General features: G+C 54.3%; 1 protein-coding gene across 1 annotated transcript; it reads right to left on the bottom strand.

The window, feature by feature from the left end:
- Positions 1–2,235: 2,235 nt before the first annotated feature.
- HECTD3 (HECT domain E3 ubiquitin protein ligase 3) lies at positions 2,236–12,930 on the bottom strand. The gene is made up of 21 exons (XM_062003839.1): positions 12,429–12,930; positions 12,186–12,346; positions 11,709–11,801; positions 11,322–11,457; positions 10,788–10,903; positions 10,428–10,541; positions 9,953–10,035; positions 9,419–9,584; positions 8,904–8,985; positions 7,814–7,996; positions 7,083–7,135; positions 6,718–6,782; positions 6,179–6,282; positions 5,142–5,261; positions 4,722–4,811; positions 4,135–4,341; positions 3,675–3,804; positions 3,154–3,228; positions 2,844–2,925; positions 2,653–2,724; positions 2,236–2,431 (listed from the first exon to the last, which is right to left on the bottom strand). Exons 1-21 carry the CDS (start codon positions 12,753–12,755, stop codon positions 2,347–2,349), a joined length of 2,544 nt encoding a protein of 847 aa, XP_061859823.1. The 5' UTR covers positions 12,756–12,930; the 3' UTR covers positions 2,236–2,346.
- Between the last annotated feature and the right edge of the window lie 48 nt (positions 12,931–12,978).

Below are 12,978 nucleotides of genomic sequence, written 5' to 3'. Positions count from 1 at the left end.
TCTCCAACACGTGTATGGCCGTAACACAAAATGGACAGCCAAACAATGGTATATATGGTAAAACAATGTTTTTCTCAGTATCCTTGGGGAGGTTAAACCCAGACCATCCCAGGTGAGCTCCCAACTGCAGTTTTCCTGCTAGGGCCAGGGTCCTGCTACTACAGTCTCTTTTTAACAGAAATCCCTGCCACCAGCTGGATCTTCCCCTCTGAGTTCCAGCAAGCCCTGGGGCAGCACTCTTCTCGGGCTGTGAGAAGTCAGGGGCTAAAAGACCTTGCTAGGAGGAAGAGCAGAGAAATATGACAAAGGTCAATAACTAGTCATCGAGTGCTCTAGACCTGAAGCCAGATGGAGAAGACTGGAATCAGATTGCCAAGGGCTGTAAGAGAAGTCTTATGCATCTCCAAGGATGGAGATACCATGATGCTGCTAGGGAAGGATCCCACTACTTCAGGCTTCTTACCATGGAAGGCTGGGATGGTATACATGGATGGGGAGAGGGAATAGGGCTGTCCAAACATCTCATCCCTCAATGAGAAGCCTGAGCTGTTCTGGATACCTCCCTAATTACCTCAGCTACTCTGTCAGCTGCTGCCACCAAGGCCAGGGCAGCTGTGGTGACCCATTGGCCACGTCTCAGCCAGAGCTGCCCATTCCCCTGCAGCTGGTCACCCTGAACAGCCCCAGCTGGCTCTTCACCTGCCCATCCTCACAGGTGACATCAGCTCATGCTCCACTAAAGACTATCTTGCCCTGACTCACTCATCAACTAATTGTCCCCAGCCCAGCAATAAAACACCAGCGAGGAGGTAAATTTTCTTGCTGTTTCTATTTCTGTCCAGTAACTAATGTGACCTTCTGCTGATCTCCCTTAGACAAGTGGGGAAGGTTGGGAAAAGCAGGATCGATACCAGAAAGGATTTGAGATGGCTCACTTCAAATCCCAGCTGGATGCTGAAGACTCCTTCACCAACATTCCTGACTGAGGCCAAGCCAGCAGATCAAAGTCCTTTCACCAGCTTGTTCCTGAACACATAAAACAAGACACTCTAGCAAGTGACTCAGCCACCAGCGCTGAAAAGTATCACATGGGCTCTGCTCCTGTTGACACTGGCATTGAAATCAGTCACAAAGTCACATAGCTCATTACTGAGGTGACTCTGGGGTTTCCAAAAACTTCCCTCTTCCAGCAGATGGGACTTCACACCCACCCAGATCAAGGAGCGTATCCAATCATCTTGAAGTTGTAAAGACTGCATCGCCCTCTCCTTGCTCACACAGTGTGTGTCCACCTGCTCAGGGAGCTCCAACCCTTGGCACTCAAGTCTCTTCACTCCTGAGGCAAAAAGATTACCCTGTCTACCTGAAAGCCCCACCTACCTCCCCACAGCAGAGGGGATCACAGCCTGGCACCACTGTGCCTGCTGCTGCTGCTCTAACCCCCACTGTCAGAGGGAAGAGCTTGGCCCTGCCTGCACATCTCCATGTAGTTGTCACACTGGCTTTTAGGGGAAAACCAAGGCTCAAAGAGCCTGCAGCATGCTGGATGCAGAACTGAAGGTTACACAGCAGGAGGGAAGCAGACAGCTCCCACACCTCCTGTGGGGAAGCAGCTCCCCCAGCAGTCGGTTCTGCACAGGGGTGCAGGGAACCACGGGTGGTGAGAGGATCTCGGATTATGGGCTATGTACAAGCAAGGGAGTCCTGTCCTTTCCTTTCCTGACAGCACCCACAGTCCCACCGTGCAGGTCTGCTGTGACACCTGGTAGCCAGTGGCACCCCTGCAGCACCTGCCACCAGCCTGCCTCCTTCCTCCTAAACCTGGACTGGGCATCTCATTTCCACCGACCTCATGTGAGAGCAGGAACAAGGCAACAGATTTTGGTCAGGACACATGGACTAGGACACACTGAGCATCTGTGAGCATCCCTGTGGTCTTGGCAGCAGCTGCCAGTTCCCTGTCCTGTGCTGTGAGCTGACGTACAGCTCTGTGGCCCTACCCTACTCCTGGTTGGAGCAGAGAGCAGCCTGGGAGGAGCAAGTTGTGCAGCTGCAACAGGGACATGTGGAGAAGAGACCCATTAGAAAAGCCTAACAGACTGTTCAGATGTCATGAGGCTGGGCCAGGGTTTCAGTATTGCAATCACATTTACACTCCAAACTACCTCCCACCATGCCGAAGGCCCAAACCCCCATGTCCAAAGAGGTTCTGGTTACCACTGCTGTGAGCCAGGCTTCACATCTATATGTTTATTTTATATACACATCCTAGGGGTACAGGGGAGCTCTTCCCACTGTACAGGCTCTGTCCAAATATTGTCCATGCTGCTCAGTCAGGCTGCAACATCACTCTTCCCATGGACTCATATCTGTGTCAATGGCCACGCAGTTATAGGCAGCGTAACGCAACTTCTCTTCACATACTTTGGCTCTAGGGATGGGAGGAGGCAGAAAGAAAAAAAGACAAAGAGGAGTTGCCATGGCTGCATTTGCCAGCTGAGAGGACAGATGCTTTCTGAGATGGGAGGCTACGCTCACAGAGAATCACAGCAGCCACACGGCAAAGTGATGGGTCCTAGGGGTCAGCACCAAGGTCAGGAAGACAGCCCAGACACACAGTCCCCCAGGATGCAGGCAAACACCAAAACTTACGTGGCATAGTTGGGCAGGAAAAGGGTGCTGGAGCAGGTGGACGACTCCGGCAAAGCATCTGTTGTCTCAGAGCTTGGGGAAAAGGGGACAAACTGGTCAGAACAAACAGGCCAGTGAGGCAGGGGAGAGCAGACCACATTCCTTTGGTGTAGCATTTATCAGCCTTGCAGTCTACAGAAGAACAGACTCACCCCATCTTGTCTGGATAGATGTAGATCCGTGCTGGAAGGCGGCTTCTGCCAGTGACAAATCTGAGGAAGCGGCTGCGATCCTCTGTGAAGGAAAAGCAAAGGCATCAGCAGACCCTAGAGGGATGTGAGATGTAGTACAGCCACTTCAGCCACTTCCAGGTGTCCCCTGTGCAAGCAGCCAGTTCCTTCGGCTCAGCTACCTGTTCTCCTTGGCTTCCATCTGTTCCCCAGGCAGCAACGAGGGTGGTTTCACCCTCCCAGTTCCCAGTGAGCACGAACAAGACGTGCAGGGACAGAGCAAATCACTCACCATTGGTGAAGTTGTTGAGGGCTTCCCAGAAGTATTGAACACGGGTGTCCAAGGGCTCAAAATCCTCAAACCGGGCTGGCAGAAAGGAGACAGAAAAGGAGTTTACTAAAGATCTAAGCCACTCCTGGATATAGTAGGGCTTCCCCTTCTCATCCAGGGATCTTCTGCCAGCACGGAAGGAACCCCCTTAGGTGCCTGCAGGGTGTGAGCATGTAGACCCAAGGTGTGAGTGACACAGGCAGTCAGATCCCTCCCAGAAAGCATATCCAGATCCACATCTCAGCTCAGAGACTTGGATACTGGCAGTTTAGGAATGGCCCAGTCTCTACTCTGAGGCCTAGCATGGAGAAAAGGACACCCCTGCCCCCACAAACACCCAGCTAAAGGCAAGAGCTATACTGGCCCACATTCCCACTGTAATAAAGGCTGATACCGGCCCTCCACACCTCTCCTTGTCCCAGCACGGAGAGAAGACAGCCTTGTTTTCAAGAAAGGAGTTTTCAGCAGGCCCCTTCACTTACTGAGCTTCTTCAGGGCATCAACTGTGACTTCAGGGTCTCCACAGACTTTTTTTTCCAGTTCCTGCCAGGTGAGGAGGTCAAGAACAGCTTGGGGCACCACCTTCAACAGCCCAGCCTGCATGGCCATGATCTGAAAGGAGACAAGTAAGCCACATGTCTTGCTGTGACTGCTCAGCAAATACTCCAAGGAACCTGAAGAAGGGAACAGGATCCTACAGAGATGCATCCCAGTTCATTCAGGAAGTCTGTGCCAGAGCTGGGAACAACACCTTCCTGTCCTCCTATGCTGCCACTTTGCTTCTCAACAACTTCACAGGCTCCAGGACCTCACCAAAAAGAACTGTCTATCCTTATCTTAACGAGCAGAGGGACACTAACCACGATACATTTTACCAGAGACAGACCCAGAGGCTGTGTGCCTGGCAACTCCATGCCCACTGGTGCTGGGGGACAGTGTTACCTGCTCCTTGCTCTCCTCCAGCCGAGCCTTCTGCACCAGGCGGATGAACTCTTTGCGGTCCTCGTAGCGCACCACGGTGCTGCCGCCGCCGGGGATCAGCTCCACCACACGCTGGTCACTCAGCACCGTTGTGTAGGTCAGCTCATTCCCAAATTTGAACTCAAAGGTGTCTTTGTCCATCACTTCCATCACCTCCAGCAGCTTCACCTGCCCAGGCCCCAGATGAGTGCTTGTTAAAGAGATGCCCAGTGGGCAGCGGTGTGCCTGAGCCCACATCTCCTCCTTTCTCAGACAAGGGCTGGAGTGACAGCCACAGCAGCACAGTATGGTATATAATGCCCTATAGCTGTTTAGCACACCCTGAGGCATTACATGCTTGAAGCAGTAGTAGCAGAGCTACATCTCTATACTAGCTATAGGATGCATTCAATGCCAAGAGTGTCCTTTTTGTGCATGTTTCTTTGACACATCACGGGAGGAGGCAAGTACCACATGAGGTCAGGGACACGAATCGACAGGGACACAAATCACCACTTTGCTGAGTGTCACAAGGAATAGGATAGGCACAGCCTCCCAGTCCCTCTCACCAGCACAGAGTCCACAGCAGGGAAGTCTTTGCTCCAGCTGACCTCCTCTCCTGTTAATTGTTTCCATACAAAGCCAGGAAGAGCCAGGACCTGCAGAAGAACAGGGACTTCGCTGAGTCTGTGTGAAAGAAGACACACCCAAAGACAGAGATAGGCTTCAACGGTGCAGACACAAAGGAGCTTCCCTACTTGCCTTATTGACACACAGAGCTCATCATAGCTGAGCAAAAGCCTGACACCCTCTACCAAGCTCCCAGCAGCATCTCCCAAAACTCACACTGTGAGCTCTCCCAGCCCCTGACAAACATTTTTTGCCCCAGTGTGCCATCACAGAGCCCTCCCACGCTCCTGTCAGCCTGCAGAACGGGGCTAACTCCCTTTGCAGCAATCCTCTACACAGGGATGGGGGTGAAAGCCTACCAGAAACTCCTTGCCCCTCAGAGCTGCTCCCATGATCTGCCCAATCCACTCATACTTTGGGAAGTCTTTACAGGAGGGGTTGGGGACGTACATGTCTCTGGCTTCTCCAGTGCCGTTACCCTGCAAGAGCGAGAAGCAAAACCCCAAGTCATGACCTCAGCACAGCATGAAGTAACACAACAGGATAAACCTCCCATCTCCTTGGCAATATTCCTAGTGAGAGACAAGTATCCAGGCACTTGCCAGCATGTTCTAAAACAAGATCATACAACCACAGAATGGTGGGATCTCTAGAGTTCATTCAGTCCAAACCCCTGCTAAAGCAGGTTCCCCTCCATCGGGTCACACAGGAACATGTCCATGTGGGTTTGGAAACCTCCAGAGAAGGAGCCTCCACATCCTCTCTAGGCAGCCTGGGCCAGGGCTCCCTCACCTCAGCACCAAACAAGTTTCTCCTTGTGTTTAAGTTTTTGTGCTCTAGCTTCTGTCCATTACCCCCAGTCCTGTCACTGGGCACCACAGAAGAGTATTGTCCCACCCGCCCACCAGGTCACTGTCAATGATGCTCCCCCTCAGTCTTCTCTAGGCTAAACAGCCCCAGTTCCCACAGCCTTTCCTCATAAGGAAGATGTTCCAGTCCCCTGATCATCTTGGAGGCCCTGTGCTGGCCTCTCTCCAGCAGTTCACTGTCCCTCTTGAGCTGAGGAGCCCAGAACTGCACACAGGACTCCAGATGAGGCCTCACCAGGGCAGAGTCGAGGGAGCAGAGCCTCCCTTGACCTGCTGGACACACTCTTCGTGATGCATCCAAGGATGCCATTGGCCTTGCTCATGAGGGCACATTGGTGGCTCATGTTCAGTTTGTTACCAACCAGCACTCCCAGGTCTCTCTCTGCAGATGCCACAGAGCAATCCACCCAAGCCTTCATGAGGAAAAGCTCCTGACCAGCAGAAGTAGGTAGGTCCCTGGCATGCAGAGGGACACTGCTCTGCCAGGCACAGAAAGATCTGCCTCAAATACCCCCAACCCACAGCACCTGGTTGGACGTGCGCACAAAGAAGGGCAGAGGCACGGGGGTGTCTGCTGAGCTGGGACACAGCTCCTCCGACATGTCTGCCAAGCTGTCCCGAAAACCGCCACCTGCGACCCCAAAAGAAGGGCATTTTAGTGATGTGAACTCCTCACATGCTGACCTTCAGAGTCATGGAGCAAAGATAAGGAATTCTGGTCCAACCTGGCTCAGGACTGAGCAGAAGGCTCCTGACAGAGCCTTATGGCACCAGAGTAAATAAGACAGGAGAAATCATATCCCTGCCTGGCCTGTGGAGGACAGCCAGAGGGAGCATTGGCACTGCCAAAGTTGCTGTTACTGACTAATGGAGGTCAGGTCCCCATCCCAGCAAGCAGTCCTCCTTATCTGGGACATGGCTGGGAGCAGCAGGAAGAGACAACCTGTCTTCCTTCCCTCCTCCACAGGCAGTGACACTGGGAGCAAACAAGAGCTTCTACAACAACAGTCACTCCATCGAGCCCCAACTCTGCCCCAGAGGAGCTCTTGCCTCACACAGCCCCTACCTTGGTCGATGATGCCCTCTGCGATGAATTTGCACTCCCACCACTGGTCATAACGCAAGGGCCACCTGTGGAGAACCAGCCATCACCTGAGGAGCTGCTCAAAGCCAGGGAGATGCTGGGGAGGCAGCAGGCAAAGCAGGGACATCAGGGGACCCGGGTAGGCGAGTGTGGGCTTTGGACAGGACAAGATCTCAATCCCCAGAGACAGTTGCATCCCCAGTGAGGAGGTGACAGCTTGGGAACAACATGGTTGAGTTGGCTCCTGCCCTAGCAAACCCCCTCCAGAGCACAGGACATCATGCTGTGACAAAAGACGTAGCACTCAGCATTGCATGATCCCCTCACTCCCCCCCAACACCGCTCACCTGTAATCTAGAGGCTTTTCAAACTTGTCTGAGGGTTTCAAGCCTTCATAAACCTGCAACAAGCAGAGAAGACCAAGGCTGTTATTCCCTCTCCAGGGGAAACACTGCCAGGTGAAGGCAGAAAACTGGGAGAAACCTGGTTTGCCCCAAATCTTAAAATACTGACTGAAGCTGATCTCTAAGTGGTCTAGGAACCATTCATTTCTAGAAAGAAAACATGAATTAGAGTCCCGACCTCTGAATGGAGCTTTCTGGCCTCAGAGGTACATTGAGCAGATATTAAACCTCACAGCAGTCTGGGCTGTTTGTGCACACATAGATCTTTTGGAGGTGGTGGGGACGAATGAAAATAGCAAGACCAACACTACACTGCTGTAAAACCAAGCAACAGGACTGTATGCAGTCATGTTATTGCTACCACACAAGAATTCTTTGCTGCCCTTTTAGTGTAAGGAGATTGTTATGCTCTACATCAGCGACATGCCACAGAGAGCATCCAGGACAGAGATATCAACTTAGAGATCCCAAATCCTTCCTAGATGTTATTCCTGGATAAGGGATCATGAGCACGTGTAACTGTAGAGTCTATGAGTCATGTGAAGAGACCCTGAGGTCTCTAGGTGTCTCCAGATCAAAGCTATCCCTTCCACTCATCTCTACGCGGTTCATTTGGGTTTTGGGATGCCTCACTTTCCCCAGAGCAGCAGGGACCCTTCCAGAAGGGACAGTACCTGGGTGAAGACAGCGTTCTTGCAGCTGGGGTCCAGGGCAGGGTTGTCTCGGTGCTCCATAGCCAGGCGTCGGTTAATATAGAGCCGCGGCATGAAATTGGGCTTGCTGGTCTCCGAGTCCTTCAGACACTGGGTAATGAGGGCCGTGCGCCTCTTGGACAGCAGCAAGAACTGCTTGATATGCTGCCAATGGGTATGTCCAAAATGTCAGAAGTGCCCAGTGTCCAAAACACATCACCTACTTCCTGCTGAAGCCACTGCACTGCCAGGTCTGTCTCCTTCCCAGGGCCACTGCCTTCCACACACAGACATATTCTCCTTCACAATATTTGCTGCACCTCTGCTTCTGAAAGATTTTGCTGTCTGGCTTAAGGAAGACAGTAAGCCCAGCCTTCTCTCCCTCAGTCATCATCTGATGCTCACACTCCAGAGTTGCTTGGGCTCTCCTTCACCCTCACTCTCATCAGTCTTGCTATCCCTCCTATTTGTAATCAAAGCAAGTTCCTTTAAACAAGAACCCTCAAATGCTTTCGGTCCTGTGTTGAGCTGGCACAGGAGTTACCACACCAAGCCTGGAAACACACAGGATGGGGCTACACCAACATGTATTCTAGGAGAGGATATAGGAAAATAGACAACTGGAGGGACAAACTCAGTCTAATGAGAAAGATGGAAATCAAAAGCTTATAGAAGCCAGAAAGAAGTTACTGGTAAAAGCCTTGCTGTCTGGACTCAGCCAGCTCCAAGCTGCTGGCAGCAACTGCAGGAACAGTGTGTCCTGGGCTGAGATCTCAGAAATCTGCATTCAGCTCACAGGCCCAGTGCTTCTACAGTGCAGGTCCTTTTGAGGATGTGCTCTGGTTTGGTTCTACTTGTTAACCATAGCTACATGTTGCCACATCAGCATTTTAGCAGGAAACTATCCTCTAAATAGTATCAACTTTCACAGCTTTAATGAACTTTGCTCAGCCAGGTACCTCCCTTGAGCTGCCTTAAAGGCAACAAGCAGTGACTGCCTCCCTCATCACAGCCCAAGTGTAATCCCCCTGCCAGACTTAGGCCCTGCCAGGTACAGGGGGAAATCACTCACCTTGAGCTTGCTGAACGTGCCAACAGTGTGGTCCCAGGCTGGGATCAAGTGATGCAGGACACTGTCCAGGAGCTTGATGAACCTAAATCCCAAAGAAGGTATTGTGACACAGGAGGGACAGGGATCTGGACCAGCCTACTCCAGACCAGACATCCCTGGACACGAGCAGAGAAGTAACAATCCATCCAAAGCCAGCCCAGCATGGTCTTCTACACCACAGAGACTTTGGCACCGAATTCCCACTGGCTGGGCACTGCAGGGACCTCGCATCCCTTACAAGGGACTCTGCCCCATACACCGTGTGGATTTGCAACACGCAAGACACTGTGAACTTGAGGTGCAAATGTCCTCTGAAAGCACAGGGGAGTTACCCCTGAGAGTCCACTGTGTTCCCAAACAACTCTATTTTCTCCAGGCTGCAGGATACCTGTCCCCGGGGGAGTCACATGCTTTACAGCTTCCAGTCACACCCATGCAGCCAATGCCATCCCACTTTGCCCCTCTCCCAGCGGTACCTTTGAATGAGCACGGCTCGTCGGTACAGCAGGTCAGGGTCTGTCCCTTCTAGGCGAGGGTAGCGCACTAAATTGGGCAACTGGAACATGTCAGCACTGAGCCCCAGGTCTCTCTGTCGAGAGGATTTGATTTTGATGCCTCGAAGGCGAACATCAATCCCATCATCTGCCAAAGAAGACAACGGGTGATACGCTAAGGCCACGAGAAAGCAAGTCTTCCAGCATGAGAGGTATAGAAGTAAAGGCACTAGGAATATGAGCAGCTCCATCACCTCTGGGCTGGGCATGGAGAGCCTGAAACACCTCTCTGAAGAGGAACAGGGGCATTTACAGAAGGAAAAAGAACCCATGGTTGAAGGCAGAGAAAGACAGAATGAAAGCTGAGAGCCTGCAAACCTCCAGACCCTCCCAGAGCTTCCCATCTTCTCCATCTCATTTAAAACAGGGCCAAGAAGCACAAGCCACAGGAACAAACTCTTAATGTACAGTATCTTACAGATGCATTGTGGAGGTGGCCATAACCCCCAGCCCTACCTCTGCACTCCACAATCCGGATCTCGATGACAGGCAGGTGTGTCGCCATGTCCTCAAGGACGCACACATCCCCAGTGTAGCTCCTGCAAACACAGCACAGATGACGGCTGCAGAGCTGTTCCCTGGCCCATCCTACCAAAAGCCACTCGGCTGCTTGTGTGTTTGCATCTCTTGAAATGGAAGCCTGTGCCAGAAACCCAGACCCAGGCCTATGCTGAATGCCTGAACCTGCTGGTGCCTCAGGTCCAGGTGATGTGATCCCAACAGGTCCCACAATCGGACGAGAACCCTGATGGTTGTGCTGTCTGCCATTGTAGACAGAGTGAACTCACATCTCAGAGATGGGAAATACTTCTCCTGAGGCACTGGGCCTCTTCAGTAAGGCTGCTGCTGGCACAATTGTTCAGGGTTAGGGTGTCCATCACCTCTGGCCCCTGTAAGGGCCACAGTCCCCTCTTCACTTCCATCCACTCACTCATCAATGCCAACATCGTTCAGCTTCTTCAGATTGTCCGCCTCACCCCCGTACACAGCAACCCGCTTGGGCATGAAGTTCTCATCAGTGGTATCCACTGTCAGCAGGAGCTTCCTGCAAAAGGAAGCAACGAATGAGGAGAAGGCAACTACATGTGAACACCTGTTGCTGCTCCCTATCATTGATTGGTCATCCTTGTTATCAAGCACACGCAGCTGGTGCTGGGATCCCTGGGCACCTGTGACAATGTTAAGGGCCCCTTTGAACCCAGAGCCAGAGCAAGGGCTGAGGGGCAAGGCAAATTTTAGGCCACGATGGACTCATGCAGAGAATGTGGGCTGCAGAGGAGAGGTGCCTCACTTGACAATGGTGCCTTTCTTCATGTTGAGTCGCACCCAGTGCTGGCCCTGGGACCCATCACTCTCCCAGTACGTGTCGGCATGGCTGTCGGTCAAGCATGACACGTTGAAGTCCTCCTGGAAGAGGGCAGTAACAAAAGGAAGATCAGATGGGGGTAGAATTAGTGGTTACTCTCCTCATAAGTCTCAAGATACAGATGGTGTCAAGCTGGTGTGTTTCCTTTGATGGCCCGTGGGTAGATGCAGGGAATACAGAACGTACAGGACATTGGGGCTGGCCTTTCCAAGGTGCTCTGGGGTCACACACAGAGCACAGAGTATCAAACCCTCTCTAAAATCAGCTCGGCAGCTAATATTAGCATTTGCTTCTCAAATCACAGCTCCTCCAGGGGCCACAATGTGCTACACGACTCTTCCCAAGCATCTCTCCACATCCTCAAACACAGCCCAGCCCAGAGCAGCACACCAAACACCATCCACGCTCCCCAGCCTCATGGCACAGTGGGGCTGACACGGCCTCATCCCTTTAACCCACCGTATAGGACGAGACATCGATGCTGTCCACGTATTGCTTGACGCTGCCCAAGTTCTCATCCTCCTTCCCAATGTGATCATAGAGGAAATGCACCAGGTCTTCATCACACTCGTAAGTCCACGTTGGGGGCACAAACCTGCCAGGGAAATGGGATTAATGAGTCTGGAAAGCCAGAGGCAGGCAGGCCAACAGGTCAGGGAAGGCAGGTCCACGTCCTGCTTGCCTTGGTCTTGCCCTGCTTTGTGCAGGCTTATCTCGGACGAGAGCTGTTCCCAGCTACCTGTCTTCCCCCCTCTCCCCCGGTCTGCAGGAGACAGCTGTCTGAGCAGCCAAGGAGAGGCAGTGGCTTGCACCCAAGTGCAGCAGAAGCTGGGAAACAGCTCATACCGAAGCTTCTCAACTGCGGCCTCATCTTGCTCCATGGGCTTGGGCTTCGCTCCGAGGCGCAGCGAGTACGTCAGATCCACCACCTGCTCCCATCTGAAACAACCCAGAGAAGGGGAGCGTGAGAAAATCCCAGGGGGAAAGAGGAGCTGGTGGTCGAGGACCAGCTGGAAGCAAGATCCGAGTTTAAAGACCCATCACCTCCGGCCTTACCGGCTACCCTTTCCTTTCCAACCATCTCTATTTCCTCTAGCCCATGCTACGCAAGTGACAAGCACGGCGACCAACCCAAACCCCATTACCTCCGCATCTGGCATCCCTACTGCCTCACTCCCACGGCAGAGGCGGCCAGCCGTGCCGGGACGGCCGCGGGGCCGCACACCGACGGCCCGCACGGCCGGGCCTGGGTGAATGCCAGAGGAGAACCTCGCCGGGGAGGCGGCGACGCCGACCGAGAGGCAGAGAGCGGCGGCCCCGCACCTGATGACGGGTTTGTAGTCCACCCCGAAGAGCTGCTGCTGCCGCTGGATCCGCTCCGTGGACTCCACCGGCACCAGGCGGTCCCCGCCGTCGGCGTGCTTGCACACCAGCACCCAGCCCTCCTCCAGCTCGCAGCCGCTCCGGTACTCCTCCAGCTGCTCCTGCGGGTCGGGCGGCTCCGTCAGCGCACGGCCGGGCCCCTCGGCGGGCCGCACCTCCCCCCGTGCCCCCGCCCGCCGGTACCTTGCTGAGCTTGACCCAGAGCCCGGCGCCGTTGCAGTACTCCTCGCCGGTGGCGCGGAGGCAGCCGCCCTTCCGCACCTCGATGGTGGTCCGCGCCGCCCGCTTCCCGCCCCGCGCCGGCCCCGGGCTGTCCCACACGCTGAGCAGGCTGCGGGGGGCGGCGGCGGCGGCGGCCGCGGGGTCCTTGCAGATCTTGTACTGCACCTCCCGCGGCACGTAGCACAGCGCGGCGGGCAGCGCCCGGGCGCGGCGGAAGCACTCGCTGCACTGCAGCAGGAACCGCAGCCGGCCCAGCACCTGGTGCGGGGCGTCCCCGCCCGCGCTCATCGCCTCCCGGGGCCCCCCGCACGGGCGGCCGCGGCCCGAACCCTGCGCACGCGGGGTCGCTACTCGGGGGTTTACGGCAAACCCCGCCCGCCGGCCAGGCAAGATGGCAACGCCCTCCGGGGCGGACGTAGAGCAAGATGGCGGCGCCCGTGAGGCGTACGGAGGAGCGATTGCGGGGCAAGATGGCAGCGTGAGGAGGGGCGGGCGGCGGGGCGCGGAGAGG

The sequence above is a fragment of the Colius striatus genome, chromosome 10 (genome assembly GCF_028858725.1).
Source record: "Colius striatus isolate bColStr4 chromosome 10, bColStr4.1.hap1, whole genome shotgun sequence".
Lineage (NCBI taxonomy): Eukaryota > Metazoa > Chordata > Aves > Coliiformes > Coliidae > Colius > Colius striatus.
This window is presented reverse-complemented; position numbering and strand designations above follow the sequence as displayed.

Bases quoted from the DNA above. Each gene is read 5' to 3' on its own strand.
- HECTD3 (XM_062003839.1), bottom strand. From the start codon at position 12,755: ATGAGCGCGGGCGGGGACGCCCCGCACCAGGTGCTGGGCCGGCTGCGG. The intron at 10,542-10,787 runs GTGAGGCACCTC...TTCCTTTTGCAG, and splicing joins AAGAAAGGCACCATTGTCAA to GAAGCTCCTGCTGACAGTGG. The intron at 2,432-2,652 runs GTAAGTTTTGGT...TCCCATCCCTAG, and splicing joins TTCCTGCCCAACTATGCCAC to AGCCAAAGTATGTGAAGAGA.